This window comes from Oncorhynchus nerka, linkage group LG1, assembly GCF_034236695.1.
Source record: "Oncorhynchus nerka isolate Pitt River linkage group LG1, Oner_Uvic_2.0, whole genome shotgun sequence".
In the NCBI taxonomy this organism is placed as follows: domain Eukaryota; kingdom Metazoa; phylum Chordata; class Actinopteri; order Salmoniformes; family Salmonidae; genus Oncorhynchus; species Oncorhynchus nerka.
In genome coordinates this window covers 4,754,210-4,770,565 of record NC_088396.1, presented here as the reverse complement: position 1 = coordinate 4,770,565, position 16,356 = coordinate 4,754,210, and the positions used below count along the sequence as shown (strand labels likewise).

The window sequence follows — 16,356 nt, the reverse complement described above, 5'->3', positions numbered from 1 at the left end:
ATGGCTTAGCTTGAGATATAATGGGACATTGTGTACTTACTTGATAATACAAATACAGTACGAGTCAAAAGTTTGGACACACCTACTTATTCAAGGTTTTTTTCTTTATTTTTACTATTTTATATATAATTTACAATTGATAGGCTAATATTGTCACCCATCACACTGTTTTTGATTTAATCTTGTCTTTACATATACAGTACTAGTCAAATGTTTGGACACACCTACTAATTTTCACTATTTTCTACATTGTAGAATAACAGTGAAGACATCAAAACTATGAAATAACACATATAGAATCATGTAGTAATCAAAAAAGTGTTAAACAAATTTGAATATATTTTATATTTTTCAAAGTAGCCACCCTTTGCCTTGATGACAGATTTGCACACGCTTGCCACTCTCTCAACCAGCTTCATCTTGAATGCTTTTCCAACAAGCTTGAAGGAGTTTCCACATATGCTGAACACTTGTTGGCTGCTTTTCCTTCACTCTGCGGTCCAACTCATCACAAACCATCTCATTTGGGTTGAGGTCAGGTGATTGTGGAGGCCAGTTCATCTGACGCAGCACTCCATCATGGTCAAATAGCCCTTACACAGTCTGGAGATGTGTTGGGACATTGTCCTGATGAAAAACAAATGACAGTCCCACTCTGCGCAAACCAGATGGGATGGCGTATCGCTTCAGAATGCTGTGGTAGCCATGCTGATTAAGTGTGCCTTGAATTCTAAATAAATCACTGACAGTGTCACCAGCAAATCCCCATCACACCTCCTCCTCCATGCTGGGAACCACACACGCAGAGATCATCCATTCACCTACTCTGTGTCTCACAAAGACACGGCAGATGGAACCAAAAATCTCAATTTGGACTTCATGTTTTAAAGTAATGATGGACTGTCTTTGCTTAATCGAGCTGTTCTTTCCATAATATGGACTTGATATTTGACCAAATAGGGCTATCTTCTGTATACCACCATTACCTTGTCACAACACAACTAATTTGCTTAAACGCATTAAGAAGGAAATGACTTCGACAAATACATTTTTAACAAGGCACACCTGTTAACTGAAATGCATTACAGGTGACAACCTCATGAAGCTGGTTGAGAGAATGCCAAGAGTGTGCACAGCTGTCATCAAGGCAAAGGGTGGCTAATTTGAAGAATATAAAATATATCTTGATTTGTTTACACTTTTTTGGTTACTACATGATTCCATGTGTTATTTCATATTTTTGATGTCTTCGCTATTATTCTACAATGTAGAAAATAGTAAAAATAAAGAAAAATCCTGGAATGAGTAGGTGTGTCCAAACTTTGACTGGTACTGCATATCTGAATATTTATACAGAACAAAAAATACAAACACAACATGTAAAGTGTTGGTCCCATGTTTCATGAGCTGAAATAAAAGATGCCATACATTTTCCATACACACAGAAAAAGCTCATTTCTCTCAAATTGTGCAGAAATTATTTTACATTCTGTTAGTGAGCATTTCTCCTTTACAAAGATAATCCATCCACCTGACAGGTGTGGCATATTAAGAAGCTGATTAAACAGCATGGTCATTACACAGGTACACCTTGTGCTGGGGACAATAAAAGGTCACTAAAATGTGCAGGTTTGTCACACAACACAATGCCACAAGTTTCTCAAGTTGAGGGAGCGTGCAATTGGCATGCTGATTGTAGGACACAACTGCATTTTATCAATGGCAATTTGATAAAACACCGTGACGAGATACGGAGGCCCATTGTTGTGCCATTTATCTGCCGCCATCACTTCATGTTACAGCATGATAATGCACAGCCCCATGTCGCAAGGATCGGTACACAATTCCTGGAAGCTGAAAATGTCCCAGTTCTTCCATGGCCTCCATACTCACCAGACATGTCACCCATTGAGCATGTTTGGGATGCTCTGGATTGATGTGTACGACAGGGTGTTCCAGTTCTTACCAATATCCAGCAACTTCACACAGAAGAGTGGGACAACATTCCACAATAAACAGCCTGATCAACTCTACGTTAGGGAGATTTGTCCCGCTGCATAAGGCAAATGGTGGTCACACCAGATACTGACTGGTTTTCTGATCCACGCCACTACAATTTTTTAAGATATCTGTGACCAACAGATGCATATCTGTATTCCCAGTCATGTGAAATACTTAGATTAGGGCCTAGTGCATTTATTTAAATTGACTGATTTCCTCATATGATCTGTAACTCAGTAAAATCTTTGAAAATGTTGCATGTTGTGTTGATATTTTTGTTCAGTGTACTTCAAATGTATGTGAAAGTAACTTAGAGATTTAAAGTGGTATTTGAACCCAGGTCTGGTTGTAATAGGTGATGTGATTAGTCCAAATATCAGCAACAAAATTAATAGCAGTTTGGAATAGAATTGTGAAGGGTTGAGGTCAGGGCTCTGTGCAGGACAGCCAACTTCTTCCAGACCGATCTCGACAACCATTTCTCTATGGACCTCACTTTGTGCACGGGGCATTGTCATGCTGAAACAGGAATAGGGCCTTCCCCAAACTTTTGCCACAAAGTTGGAAGCACAGAATCATCTAGAATGTCCTTGTATGCTGTAGCGTGAAGATTTCCCTTCACTGGAACTAAGGGCCGAAACCATGACAAATAGCACAAGACCATTATTCCTCCTCCACCAAACGTTACAGTTGGAACTATGCATCGGGGCAGGTAGCGTTCTCCTGGAATCCGCCAAACACAGATTTGTCCGTCGGACTGCCAGATGGTGAAGCATGAGTCATCACTCCAGAGAACACGTTTCCACTCATCTAGAATCCAATGGTGGCGAGCTTTACACCACTCCAGCTGACGCTTGGCATTACAAAATGGCGCCGGAAGAAATGGCAGCAGTTTTTCGCGTTATTTGGAACATATTTTGTACATAATGTTTCCGCAACCATATCTTACGGAAAAAAAGAGCTTCTGGATATCAGGACAGCGATCACTCACCTCGGATTAGACAAATATTTTTTCCACTAAAAAAGACGACGCTCAAGACATTCTCCAAAAACCTCACAGGACAAACATCCCCGTTATTTGCAAGAAGAAGCGACGTAGGTACAGAGGACAAAGAGCCTTGTCAGGACCCGGCAAAGGCGACTGGGAAAGCTACTACTACTCGCCAACGTGCAATCATTGGACAATAAATTAGACGAGGTATGATCACGAATATCCTACCAACTTCACAAAAAAAACTATAATATCCTGTGTTTCACGGAATCGTGGCTGAATGACGACATGGATATTCAGCTAGCGGGATATACGCTGCACCGGCAAGACAGAACAGCACGCTCCGGTAAGATGAGGGGGGGGGGTCTGTGCATATTTGTAAACAACAGCTGGTGCATGAAATCTATGAAAGTCTCTAGATTTTGCTCAACCTGAAGTAGAGCATATTGTGATAAATTGCAGGCCACACTACTTGCCTAGAGAGTGTTCAGCAATACTGTCCGTGGCTGTTTATGTACCACCACAGACAGATGCTGGCACTAAGACCGTACTCAGTCAGCTGTATAAGGTAATAAGCAAACAGGAAACCACTCATCCAGAGGTGGCGCTCCTAGTGGCCAGAGACTTTAATGCAGGGAAACTTAAATCAGTTATACCAAATTTCTATCATCATGACAAATGTGCAACCAGAGGGAAAACAATTCTAGATCACCTGTACTCCACACACAGAGAAGCGTACAAAGCTCTCCCTCGCCCTCCAATTGGTAAATCCGACCACAACTCTATCCTCCTGATTCCTGCTTACAATCACAAATTAAAGCAGGAATCACCAGTGACTCGGTCTATAAAAAAAGTGGTGCTAAACTACAGTACTGTTTTGCTATCACAGACTGGAACATGATCCGGGATTCTTCCGATGGCATTGAGGGGTACACCACATCAGTCACTGGCTTTATCAATAAGTGCATTGAGGACGTTGCCCCCACAGTGACTGTACATACATACCCCAACCAGAAGCCATGGAATACAGGCAACATTCGCACTGAGCTAAAGGGTAGAGCTGCCGCTTTCAAGGTGCGGGACTCTAACCCGGAAGCTTACAAGAAATTCTGCTATGCCCTGCGATGAACCATCAAACAGGCAAAGCCTCAATATAGGGCTAAGATTGAATCATATTACACCAGCTCCGACGCTCGTCTAATGTGGCAGAGCTTTCAAACTATTACAGACTACAAAGGGAAGCACAGCCGCGAGCTGCCCAGTGACACGAGCCTACCAGACGAGCTAAATCACTTCTATGCTCGCTTCGAGGCAAGCAACACTGAGGCATGCATGACAGCATCAACTATTCCGGGTTAACTGTGTGATCACGCTCTCCGTAGCCGACGTGAATAAGACCTTTAAACAGGCCAACATACACAAGGCTGCGGGGCCAGACGGATTACCAGGACGTGTGCTCCGGGCATGACCAACTGACAGGTGTCTTCACTAAAATTTTCAATGACCCTGATTGAGTCGTAATACCAACATGTTTCAAGCAGACCACCATAGTCCCTGTGCCCAAGAACACAAAGACAACCTGCCTAAATGACTACAGACCCGTAGCACTCACGTCCTTAGCCATGAAGTGCTTTGAAAGGTTGGTAATGGCTCACATCAACACCATTATCCCAGAAACCCTAGACCCACTCCAATTTGCATACCGCCCAAACAGATCCACAGATGATGCAATCTCTATTGCACTCCACACTGCCCTTTCCCACATGGACAAAGGAACACTTATGTGAGAATGCTATTGATTGACTACAGCTCAGCGTTCAACACCATAGTACCCTCAAAGCTCATCACTAAGCTAAGGATCCTGGGACTAAACACCTCCCTCTGCAACTGGATCCTAGACTTCCTGACGGGCCGCCCCCAGGTGGTGAGGGTAGGTAGGTGCATGCTCAGTCCCTTCCTGTACTCCCTGTTCACCCACAACTACATGGCCAGGCACGACTCCAACACCATCCTTAAGTTTGCAGATGACAAAAGTGGTAGGCCTGATCACCGACAATGACGAGACAGCCTATAGGGTGGAGGTCAGAGACGTGGTAATGTGGTGCCTGCATAACAACCAAGACAAAGGAGATGATTGTGGACTACAGGAAAAGCTGTAGTGGAGCAGGTTGAGAGCTTCAAGTTCCTCGGTGTCCACATCAACAACAAACTATCATGGTCCAAACACACAAAGACAGTCGTGAAGAGGGCACGACAACGCCTATACCCCCGCAGGAAACTAAAAAGATTTGGCATGGGTCCTGAGATCCTCAAAAGGTTTTACAGCTGCAACATCATGAGCATGACTGGTTGCATCACTGCCTGGTACGGCAATTGCTCGGCCTCTGTCCGCAAGGCACTACAGAGGGTAGTGCGTACAGCCCAGTACATCACTGCGGAAAAGCTGCCTGCCACACAGGACCTCTACACCAGGCGGTGTCAGGCCCTAAAAATTGTCAAAGACCCCAGCCACAGACTGTTCTCTCTACTACCGCATGGCAAGCGGTACCGGAGTGCAAAGTCTAGGACAAAAAGGCTTCTCAACAGTTTTTCCCCCAAGCCATAAGACTCCTGAACAGGTAATCAAATGGCTAACCTGACTATTTGCATTGTGTGCCCCCCTCCCAAACCCTCTTTTTACACTGCTGCTACTCTCTGTTTATCAGATATGCATAGTCACTTTAACTATACAATTCATGTACATACTACCTCAATTGGGCCGACCAACCAGTGCTCCCGTACATTGGCTAACCGGGCTATCTGCATTGTGTCCCACCACCCACCAACCCTTCTTTTACACTACTGCTACTCTCTGTTCATCATATATGCATATAGCCTGTCTTTTAACTGTTGTTTTATTTCTTTACCTACCTATTCTTCACCTAACACTTTTTTTGCACTATTGGTTAGAGCCTGTAAGTAAGCATTTCACTGTAAGGTCTACACCTGTTGTATTCGAACCTGGACAGACAATTTCTAAGTGCAACGCTCTTGAGCACTCGGCAGTCCCATTATGTGAGCTTGTGTGGCCTACCACTTTGCGGCTCAGCCGTTGTTACTCCTAGATGATTCCAATTCACAATAACAGCACTTACAGTTAACCAGGACAGCTCTAGCTGGGCAAAAATGTGATAAACTGCTTTGATAGCAAAGTGGCATCCTATGACAGTGCCACGTTGAAAGTCACTAAGCTATTCAGTAAGGCCATTCTACTGCCAATGTTTGTCTATGGAAATTGCATGGCTGTGTGCTCGATTTTATACACCTGTCAGTAAGGGTTGTGGCTGAAATAGCCGAATCCACTCATTTGAAGGGGTGTCCACATACTTTTGTATATACAGTGTATGTCAGGTGAAAATACAATTTTGAGATCATGAAACCAGTCAAAGTAATATACCGTACATATTCATTGCCTATCAATTACAATTCTACAGAGAAGAATAGCACTTGGGACCCACCTCTGAAATCCTCACAGAGAACCAAATTGTGTTTTCAACAATTATCCATCAATACATTCCAAGGTCATCTTGCCATTATGTTCTTCACAAAAGTTGTTAGGATGAATAGAGGCAGCTATGATCCTACTTTTAGATCTGTCCATCTTTCTGTACATTGACAGAGCTACCTTGCGGAGTCTTGTGAGTACCCACATGAGTTCATGCATGTGTGTATGTCATATGTGTATCCTACCTAAAAGTGAGGACAGTGAGCGGCCTGTAGGACTTGTGGCTGTTGTTGCTGCTCAGGTTACTTCCCCAGAAGTCATTTCTCCAGATGTTGTTGAGAGGCGTGGATGGGATCAGGTCCTGCGGGAGACACATTAGAAAAGAGATGTGACAAAAACAACTTTAGATGCCTAGGGACATATATTTTATTTTTTACGCATACATTGATGTGTGCATGTACAACTTGGAATATGACATACAGTTGATGTCAAAAGTTTACATAGACAAACACATTTAAACACAGTTTTTCACAATTTGAGTAAAATTCCCTGTCTCAGGTCAGTTAGGATCACCACTTTATTTTAAGAATGTGAAATGTCAGAATTTTCAGCTTTAATTTCTTTCATCACATTTCCAGTGGGTCAGAGGTTTACATACACTCAATTAGTATTTGGTAGCATTGCCTTTATATTGTTTAACTTGGGTCAAACGTTTCGGGTAGCCTTCTACAAGCTTCCCACAATAAGTTGGGTGAATTTTGGCCCATTCCTCCTGACAGAGCTGGTGTAACTGAGTGAGGTTTGTAGGCCTCCTTGCTCGCACACACTTTTTCAGTTCTGCCCAGAGGTTTTCTATAGGATTGAGGTCAGGGCTTTGTGATGGCCACTCCAATACCTTGACTTTGTTGTCCTTAAGCCATATTGCCACGACTTTGGAAGTATGCTTGGGGTCATTGTCCATTTGAAAGATCTATTTGCAACCAAGCTTTAACTTCCTGACTGATGTCTTGAGATGTTGCTTCAATATATCCACATAATTTTCCTACCTCATGATTAGAGGTCAACCGACTAATCGGAACTGCCGATTAATTAGAGCCGATTTCAAGTTTTCATGACAATCGGAAATCTGTATTTTTTTTTACACCTTTATATAACTAGGCAAGTCAGTTAAGAACACATTCTTATTTTCAATGACGGCCTAGGAACGGTGGGTTATCTGCCTTGTTCACGGGCACAACGACAGATTTTTACCTTGTCAGCTCGGGGATTCAATCTTGCAACCTTACGGTTAACTAGTCCAACGCTCTAACCACCTGCCTTACATTGCACTCCACAAGGAGCCTGCCTGTTACGCGAATGCAGTAAGAAGCCAAGGTAAGTTGCTAGCTAGCATTAAACTTATCTTATAAAAAAAAAAATCAATCATAATCACTAGTTAACTACACATGGTTGATGATATTACTTGTTTATCTAGCGTGTCCTGCGTTGCATCTAATCGATGCGGTGCGCATTCGCAAAAAAGGACTGTCGTTGCTCCAACGTGTACCTAACCATAAACATCAATGCCTTTCTTAAAATCAATACACAGAAGTATATATTTTTAAACCTGCATATTTAGCTAAAAAGAAATCCAGGTTAGCAGGCATTATTAACCAGGTGAAATTGTGTCACTTCTCTTGCGTTCATTGCATGCAGAGTCAGGGTATATGCAACAGTTTGGGCCGTCTGGCTCGTTGCGAACTAATTTGCCAGAATTTTACGTAATTAGGACATAAAATTGAAGGTTGTGCAATGTAACAGGAATATTTATACGTATGGATGCCACCCGTTAGATAACATACGGTTCCTTTTTTCACTGAAAGAATAAACTTTTTTTTTCTCGAGATGATAGTTTCTGGATTCGACCATATTAATGACCTACGGCTCATATTTCTGTGCGTTATTATGTTATAATTAAGTCTATGATTTGATAGAGCAGTCTGACTGAGCGATGGTAGGCACCAGCAGGCTCGTAAGCATTCATTCAAACCACTTTCGTTCGTTCTGCCAGCAGCTCTTTTCAAGCATTGCGCTGTTTATAACTTCAAGCCTATCAACTCCCGAGATTAGACTAGTGTAACCGATGTGAAATGGCTAGCTAGTTAGCGAGGTGCGCGCTAATAGCGTTTCAAACGTCACTCGCTCTGAGACTTGGAGTGGTTGTTCCCCTTGCTCTGCATGGGTAACGCTGCTTCGAGGGTGGCTGTTGTCGATGTGTTGCTGGTTCGAGCCCAGGGAGGAGCGAGGAGAGGGACAGAAGCTATACTGTTACACTGGCAATACTAAAGTGCCTTTAAGAGCATCCAACAGTCAAAGGTATATGAAATACAAATCGTATAGCGAGAAATAGTCCTATAATTCCTATAATTATCTACAACCTAAAACTTCTTACCTGGGAATATTGAAGACTCATGTTAAAAGGAACCACCAGCTTTCATATGTTCTCATGTTCTGAGCAAGGAACTTAAACGTTAGCTTTTTTACATGGCACATATTAAGTTAAAATAAGTGTTCATTCAGTATTGTTGTAATTGTCATTATTACAAATTTTAAAAACTTAAAAATTGTCTGATTAATCGGTATCGGCCTTTTTTGGTCCTCTAATAATCGGTATCGGCGTGGAAAAATCATATTGGGTCGACCTCTACTCATGATGCCATATATTTTGTGAAGTGCACCAGTCCCTCCTGTAGCAAAGCACCCCCACCACCTGATGCTGCCACCCCCGTGCTTCATGGTTAGGATGGTGTTCTTCGGCTTGCAAGCAACCCCCTTTTTCCTCCAAACATAATGATGGTCATTATGGCCAACAGTTCTATTTTTGTTTCATCAGACCAGAGGACATTTCTCCAAAAAGTATGATCTTTGTCCCCATGTGCAGTTACAAACCGTAGTCTGCCTTTTTTATGGGCGTTTTGAAGCAGTGGCTTCTTCCTTGCTGAGCGGCCTTTCAGGTTATGTCAATATAGGACTTGTTTTACTGTGGATATAGATACTTTTGTACCTGTTTCCTCCAGCATCTTCACAAGGTCCTTTGCTGTTGTTCTGGGATTGATTTGTACTTCTTGCACCAAAGCACGTTCATCTCTAGGAGACAGAACGTGTCTCCTTCCTGAGTGGTATGACGGCTGCGTGGTCCCATGGTGTTTATACTTGCATACTATTGTTTGTACAGATGAACGTGGTACCTTCAGGCATTTGGAAATTGCTCCCAAGGTTGAACCAGATTTGTGGAGGTCCACAATTGTTTTTCTGAGGTCTTAGCTGATTTCTTTTGATTTTTCCATGATGTAAAGCAAAGAGGCACTGAGTTTGAAGGTAGGCCTTGAAATACATCCACAGGTACATCTCCAATTGACTCCAATGATGTCAATTAGCCTATCAGAAGCTTCTAAAGCCATGACATAATTTTCTGGAATTTTCCAAGCTGTTTAAAGGCACAGTCAACTTAGTGTATGTAAACTTCTGACACACTGGAATTATGACACAGTGAGTTAAGTGAAAAAATATGTCTGTAAACAATGGTTGGAAAAATTACTTGTCATGCACAAAGTAGATGTCCTAAAAAGTAGATGTCCAAAACTATAGTTTGTTAACAAGTAATTTGTGGAGTGGTTGAAAACGGAGTTTCAATGACTCCAACCTAGGTGTATGTAAACTTCCGACTTCAACTGTAAGTATACTCTGTACTGTATGCAGTATGTACTGTGGCTGTGAGGTGAGGTTATTTTTTATCTGTTGAAATTATGCACACAATATAGACTTTGAATAGATCACGCTTTTATAGACACTGCATCCTTGAAGATGTACCTCGGAAGATGTAGTGAGTATGTGATAAGTAGATTATTACCTTGTTATTGACAATGGCTTCAGAATCATCGAACACAAAGTCTCCATCATAGCTATTGATGAAGCAGAGCAGTGCCACTAGTGCCACAGCGATCTTGGCATGGAATGGGGAAAGCTTTGGTAAAGGTATCTGTTGGTCCCAATTAATTTCAGTCTGTGCCATGGTGCATAGGGTCTTTGGTCATGCTGCATCGTCACCTATTCCCTACAGGAAATGGGCATGGAATGGTGTGATAAGACTTGAGTGTTGGTGGCAGAATAACAAAAGCCTACTCCTTACAGTATTTTTGGGGCTTTACCTTGTAGAAAATGAAGATATTGGTTGACTATTGTTATTTGAACAATATTACGATTATAGAAATATCCTCACATATCAGTCTGTTCTCAAGCTACAGGAATTGTAGGGACACGCACGTAGAGCATGCATACCTCATTATATTGGAAGGCGTTTTGGAGGACGCGCACGTAAGCACGAGTTCCATTGCAGCGGCTTGATAGTTAGCTAAAGCTGGCTGGCTATCTTACCAAAGTAATTTAGTTTCAAGCATAATCAGAGCAACTGCTAATAAAGCCAATCATATAGCCTTCAGGCAAACTAAAATTATTGCAAAGGTTGCCAAGTGAAATACTGCTCGCTAACTATTAGCCAGCTAACGTTAGCTGATGCTGTTAGCCGGCTAGCGGCAACTAATGTGACTCCTACGTCTGCATATGCACCGAAAGAAAACACTCAAAAGGCGACGAGAAATGCAGGTTTGACCGTCACGTACAACGCTAACAATATGTCAACACTGTCTGTCTGTCTAGTAAATACACAACTCGCGACTGTATGCATGCCTGGTACTTCCTCCTTGGCTGGCGCGTGGAATTAGTTTGGATGGTGACGTAGGAAAGTGGATGTCACGTGACAACACAAGGGATGAAGAAGTGGCGATATCTAGTTCTATTTAGATGCAGCTAACAGCTTAGATACATATATGAATAGATGTTTTACCAATAATGTATGTTTTGCAGTATCTTTACTTTGAAGTTTTTGAACAATTGATGGTTCTTACATAGTCTATTAGCACCTGCAATTAATCTAAAAACAAAACTCAATTACCCTATACAATGTCTAGTGGCATTTGGTCTCTGAATATACGTCTTAGATTTTGGTATATGGATGTAAATAAGAATGCAGAGTATTTGACATTCTGAACATTGTTATGACATAACAGTCAGTTACCCTTTTACAGAAAACATTGGCCTACAATGTGGAAGAAACTACCTGCCCTCCAGGGCACCCGATGTCAAAGATGCTGGAGGAAACAGGTACCACCACCCGAGCCACTGCCTGTTCACCCCGCTATCATCCAGAAGGCGAGGTCAGTACAGATGCATCAAAGCTGGGATTGAGAGTCTGAAAACAGCTTCTATCTCTAAGGCCATCAGACTGTTAACACCAGTCTCAACGTCAACAGCGAAGAGGCGACTCTGGGATGCTGGCCTTCTAGGCAGAGTTCCTCTGTCCAGTGTCTGTGTTCTTTTGCCCATCTTAATATTTTATTTTTATTGGCCAGTCTGACATGTGACTTTTTCTTTGCAACTCTGCCTAGAAGGCCAGCATCCCGGAGTCGCCTTTTCACTGTTGACATTGAGACCGGTATTTCGCGGGTACTATTTAATGAAGCTGCCAGTTGAGAACTTGTGAGGCATCTGTTTCTCAAACTAGACATTCTAATGTACTTGTCCTCTTGCTCAATTGTGCACCGGGGCTTCCCACTCCTCTTTCTATTCTTGTTAGAGACAGTTTGCACTGTTCTGTGAAGGGAGTAGTACACAGCATTGTATCGAGATTTTCAGTTTCTTGGCAATTTCTCACATGGAATAGCCTTCATTTCTTAGAACAAGAATAGACTGATTAGTTTCAGAAGAAAGTTATTTGTTTCTAGCCATATTGAGCCTGTAATCGAACCCACAAATGCTGATGCTCCAGATACTCAACTAGTCTAAAGAAGGCCAGTTTTATTGATTCTTTAATCAGGATAACAGTTTTCAGCTGTGCTAACATAATTGCAAAAGGGTTTTCTAATGATCAATTAGCCTTTTGATATGATAAACTTGGATTAGCTAACACAACGTGCCATTGGAACAACTGAGTGGTGGTTGCTGATAATGGGCCTCTGTACGCCTATGTAGATATTCTATTAAAAATCAGCTGTTTCCATCTACAATTCTCATTTACAACGTTAACAATGTCTACACTGTATTTCTGATACATTTTATGTTATTTTAATGGACAAAAAAAAAGCTTTTCTTTCAAAAACAAAGACATTTCTAAGTGACCCCAAACTTTTGAATGGTAGTGTACAGTATTTTATTATTTTCGAATGTATCTTAGTCTATGCCGCTCTGACATTGTTTGTTCATACATTTATATATTTTTAATTCCATTCCTTTACTTAGATTTGTGTGTATTGGGTATATGTTGTGAAATTGTTACTTTTCACTTGTTAGATATTACTGCACTGTCGGAGCTAGAAACACAAGCATTTCACAACACCTGCAATAACATCTGCTAAACATGTGTATGTGACCTATAAAGTTTGATTTGATTTGAAGGAGAGCTGGCCCCATGCAATGGAAGAATGACAGTAGACCTACAAGTACCAGATTTCAACCAACAAGATCGATAGATGTGTCAGTACATTTACATTTACATTTAAGTCATTTAGCAGACGCTCTTATCCAGAGCGACTTACAAATTTAATTGTGCTGACTAATGCTTTGCAAGGAGAAATATACTTTAAGTGAGCATAGACCAAGAGGGTCATGCCCTGGCCTTAAATTTAGGTGAAACGTCAAAATTCAGTAAAAAATAAATATACTGTTGTAATGTAGTGCATTACCATTCATATTTATTCATGGTGATGGTATTGCACATTATATATGTGTAATGATTAGAAAAACACTTATTTTGATAACATAAAAGACTGTTAATGATAAACTGCATCTCCATGAACAGAGGACAAACTTCCCATCCATTCCTGACATTGTAGTTTTTGTATATCAATGTAGGAAAGGTCTGATTAATAGACATATGTACATGCTATGATGTAAACACAAACTGCCCAGCACTCTGACCCTCACTTTGCAGCACAAATGCCATTCAGAGCCCTTCCTCTGTCCACACACACACACACACACACACACACACACACAACAACACCTTTTCCCCCTCAGAAGACTGAAAATATTTGGCATCGGTCCCCGATGTTCTACAGCAGCACCATCGAGAGCATCCTGATCGGTTGCGTCACCGCCTGGTATGGCAACTGCATCTAACTGTAAGGCGCTACAGAGGGTAGTGTGTACGGCCCAGTGCATCACTGGGGCCAAGCTTCCTGACATCCAGAACCTATATATTAGGCGATGTCAGAGGAAGGCCCCAAAAATTGTCAAAGACTTCAGTCACCCAAGTCATAGACTGTTCTCTCTGCTACCGCACGGCAAGCGGCAAGCGGTACCGGCTCCTTAACAGCTTCTACCCCTAAGACTGCTGAACAGCTTCTACCCATAAGACAACTACACTGCTGCTAGTTGCTGTTTATTATCTATGCATAATCACTTTACAAATTAACTCGACTAACCTGTACCCCCGCACATTGACTCGGTACCGGTGTCCCCTGTGTATAGCCTCGTTATTGTTATGTAATTTTCTTCTTACTTTTTGATTTGGTTAGATTTTTTAAAACTTTTGTTTATTTAGTAAATATTTTCTTAACTCAATTTCTTGAACCGCATTGCTGGTTAAGGGCTTGTAAGCGTTTCACGGTAAGGTCTACCCCTGTTCGGCGCATGTAACAAATACATTTTGATTTGATTTGACATACTGCATTCAACAGGAAGTTCAACCAAGTGACATCATTGAGATTGGAAGATTGGAAGGTAGCAGCCCCCTCATCAATCACTGATGTCCAAACAAACAAACCCTGTCACTGTCTGACTATGAGACCAAAGTCCACACTGACACACCCATCACTGTCTCTCTCTTCTCGTTATCTATTCTGCTTGTAAAATATGTGAATGTTAGTTTTTAATGTATGTTTTTGATTGATTGTTTTGATATCCATCAAAGACTCTCTTTCCTGAAGACCCCAAAAGCTGAGAGGTATGACACAGGACGACTACCGGAACACTTTAGCGGTGTAGCTTGGTTAACATAGCCACTGCAACACCACCGATGGGTGAGTCAGTGGGTGAATCATATACAGGAAGTGGAGGAAGAGAGGTGGTTTTTAAGTTCCTGAAAAAGAGCAGGAGGAAGAGGAGGAGGCGAGAAGGTCTGTGTAGAACTTTTTTTTTGTATATGAGTAGGAAAGGTCTGATTACTAGACCTTCGTACATGCTATTGCAGACTGTCTCCTGTAGGTCCACAAGCTAGGGAAGCACTCTCTTTACTGGCCAATCAGAATGTGTTCCATGGCTAAATATGTGGTTATTTACAGTTTATGTATTGCGTTGTCATCAAATTTATGTGAATGTTAATGTAACGAAGACGCAGGGAGTCAGGAAGCAGGTGCAGTCTGTGAGTTTAATAAGAACGAACAGAGTAAATAAACAAACAAGAGTAGCATCTGAACATGAACACAGAAACAATGCTGTATGATGGGTGATAAGGGAAGTGATGAACTCCAGTTGTGCCTAATGATGAGATGCAGGTGTGCGTAATGAAGGTTGCCAGGTGTGCGTAATGATAGGTTGCCAGGACCGGTGGTTAGTAGACCGGCGACGTTGAGTGCAGAAAAGGGTAAGCGGGAGTAGATGTGACAGTACCCCCCCCAATGTGCAGCTCCAGCCGCAGGATGACGCCGGCCAGGGCGAGGAGTGGGCTGGTCCGGACATCAGCGGTGGAAATCACGGATGATGTTGGGATCTAGAATGTCATCCACTGGACCTCAACACTGCTCCTCTGGACCATACCCCTCCCAGTCCACCAGGTACTGGAGCTGACCCCCACGATGTTGGGAGCCCAGGAGGGATCTGACGGCATATGTGGGGCTTCCCTCGATGTCCAGGGGAGGCGGAGGGGTGTAGTTGGGGACGGCATCAGTCAGGGGACCAGGAACCACCAGCCTGAGGGAAACATGAAAAGAGGGTGAGATCCAGAAGTTAGTGGGGAGCTGTAATCGGTAAGTTACCTCATTGACCCTCCTGAGGACTTTGAATGGCCTCACAAACTGGGGGCTCAGCTTCCAGCAGAACAGGAGGTTCCTGGTGGAGAGCCAGACGTGATCACCAGGATGGAATACGGGTGCCTCAGTGCTGGTTGGTCCTCTCCACCTGCCCGTTGGACTGAGACCGTTACCTGGATATGAGGCTGACCGTGAATCCTAGCTTCTCCATGAAGGCTCTCCATTCCTGCGACGTGAATTGGGGACCACGGTCGGAGATGATGTCCTCTGGAAGACCATAGTGCCAGAAGACCTGCTGGAACAGTGTCTCAGTGACCTAGAGAGCAGTAGGGAGATCAGAGAAAGGGATAAAACAGCAGGATTTTGAGAATTTGTCCAAAACAACCATAACATCAGACGGGAATATCAGTAACAAAATCTATGGACAGATGGAACCAAGGCCGCTGAGGCGGGAGACAGGTAGCACGGGTTTTGGAGAAAACCTCCCAGAGATCCTGGTAATCCTCCAGGATGTCGGCCTGGAGGGCAACCACAGGACTCTCTACTGAGGGGTAATGGAAAGCAGTTATTTGGACATCCAAGTGCCCAGGCAGTGATCTCCATCCTCGACCAGGAGATGATGGGGTCGTGGCTTTGGAGCCATGGGAGGCCGAGTATGACTTTTTGTACAAGTGCCTGGATGATGAGGAAGGGAAGGCTTTATTGGTGCAGGGGTCCCACTGTGATGGGGAATGGTGCTGTGATGTGTGTGATTGTCCTAGATCCTAGTGGTCGGTTATCCAGCGCTTGAACCGGAAATGGAGAGGACAGTGGGTATG

General features: G+C 42.8%; 1 protein-coding gene across 3 annotated transcripts in view; it reads right to left on the bottom strand.

Annotated features, from left to right (window-relative positions):
• Positions 1-11,251, bottom strand: part of tmtc4 (transmembrane O-mannosyltransferase targeting cadherins 4) — a 40,703-nt gene extending 29,452 nt beyond the window's left edge. For 2 of the 3 annotated variants that reach the window (XM_065026068.1, XM_065026108.1), the window contains exons 1-3: positions 10,794-11,248; positions 10,366-10,569; positions 6,722-6,837 (exon numbers count right to left, since the gene is read on the bottom strand). In XM_065026068.1, coding sequence (XP_064882140.1) covers positions 6,722-6,837; positions 10,366-10,527 — 278 coding nt within the window. In that variant the 5' untranslated portion in view covers positions 10,528-10,569; positions 10,794-11,248. Of the gene's footprint in view, positions 1-6,721; positions 6,838-10,365; positions 10,570-10,793 lie in introns of all 3 variants that reach the window. The other variant, XM_065026161.1, reaches the window with a different exon arrangement.
• Positions 11,252-16,356: the final 5,105 nt, after the last annotated feature.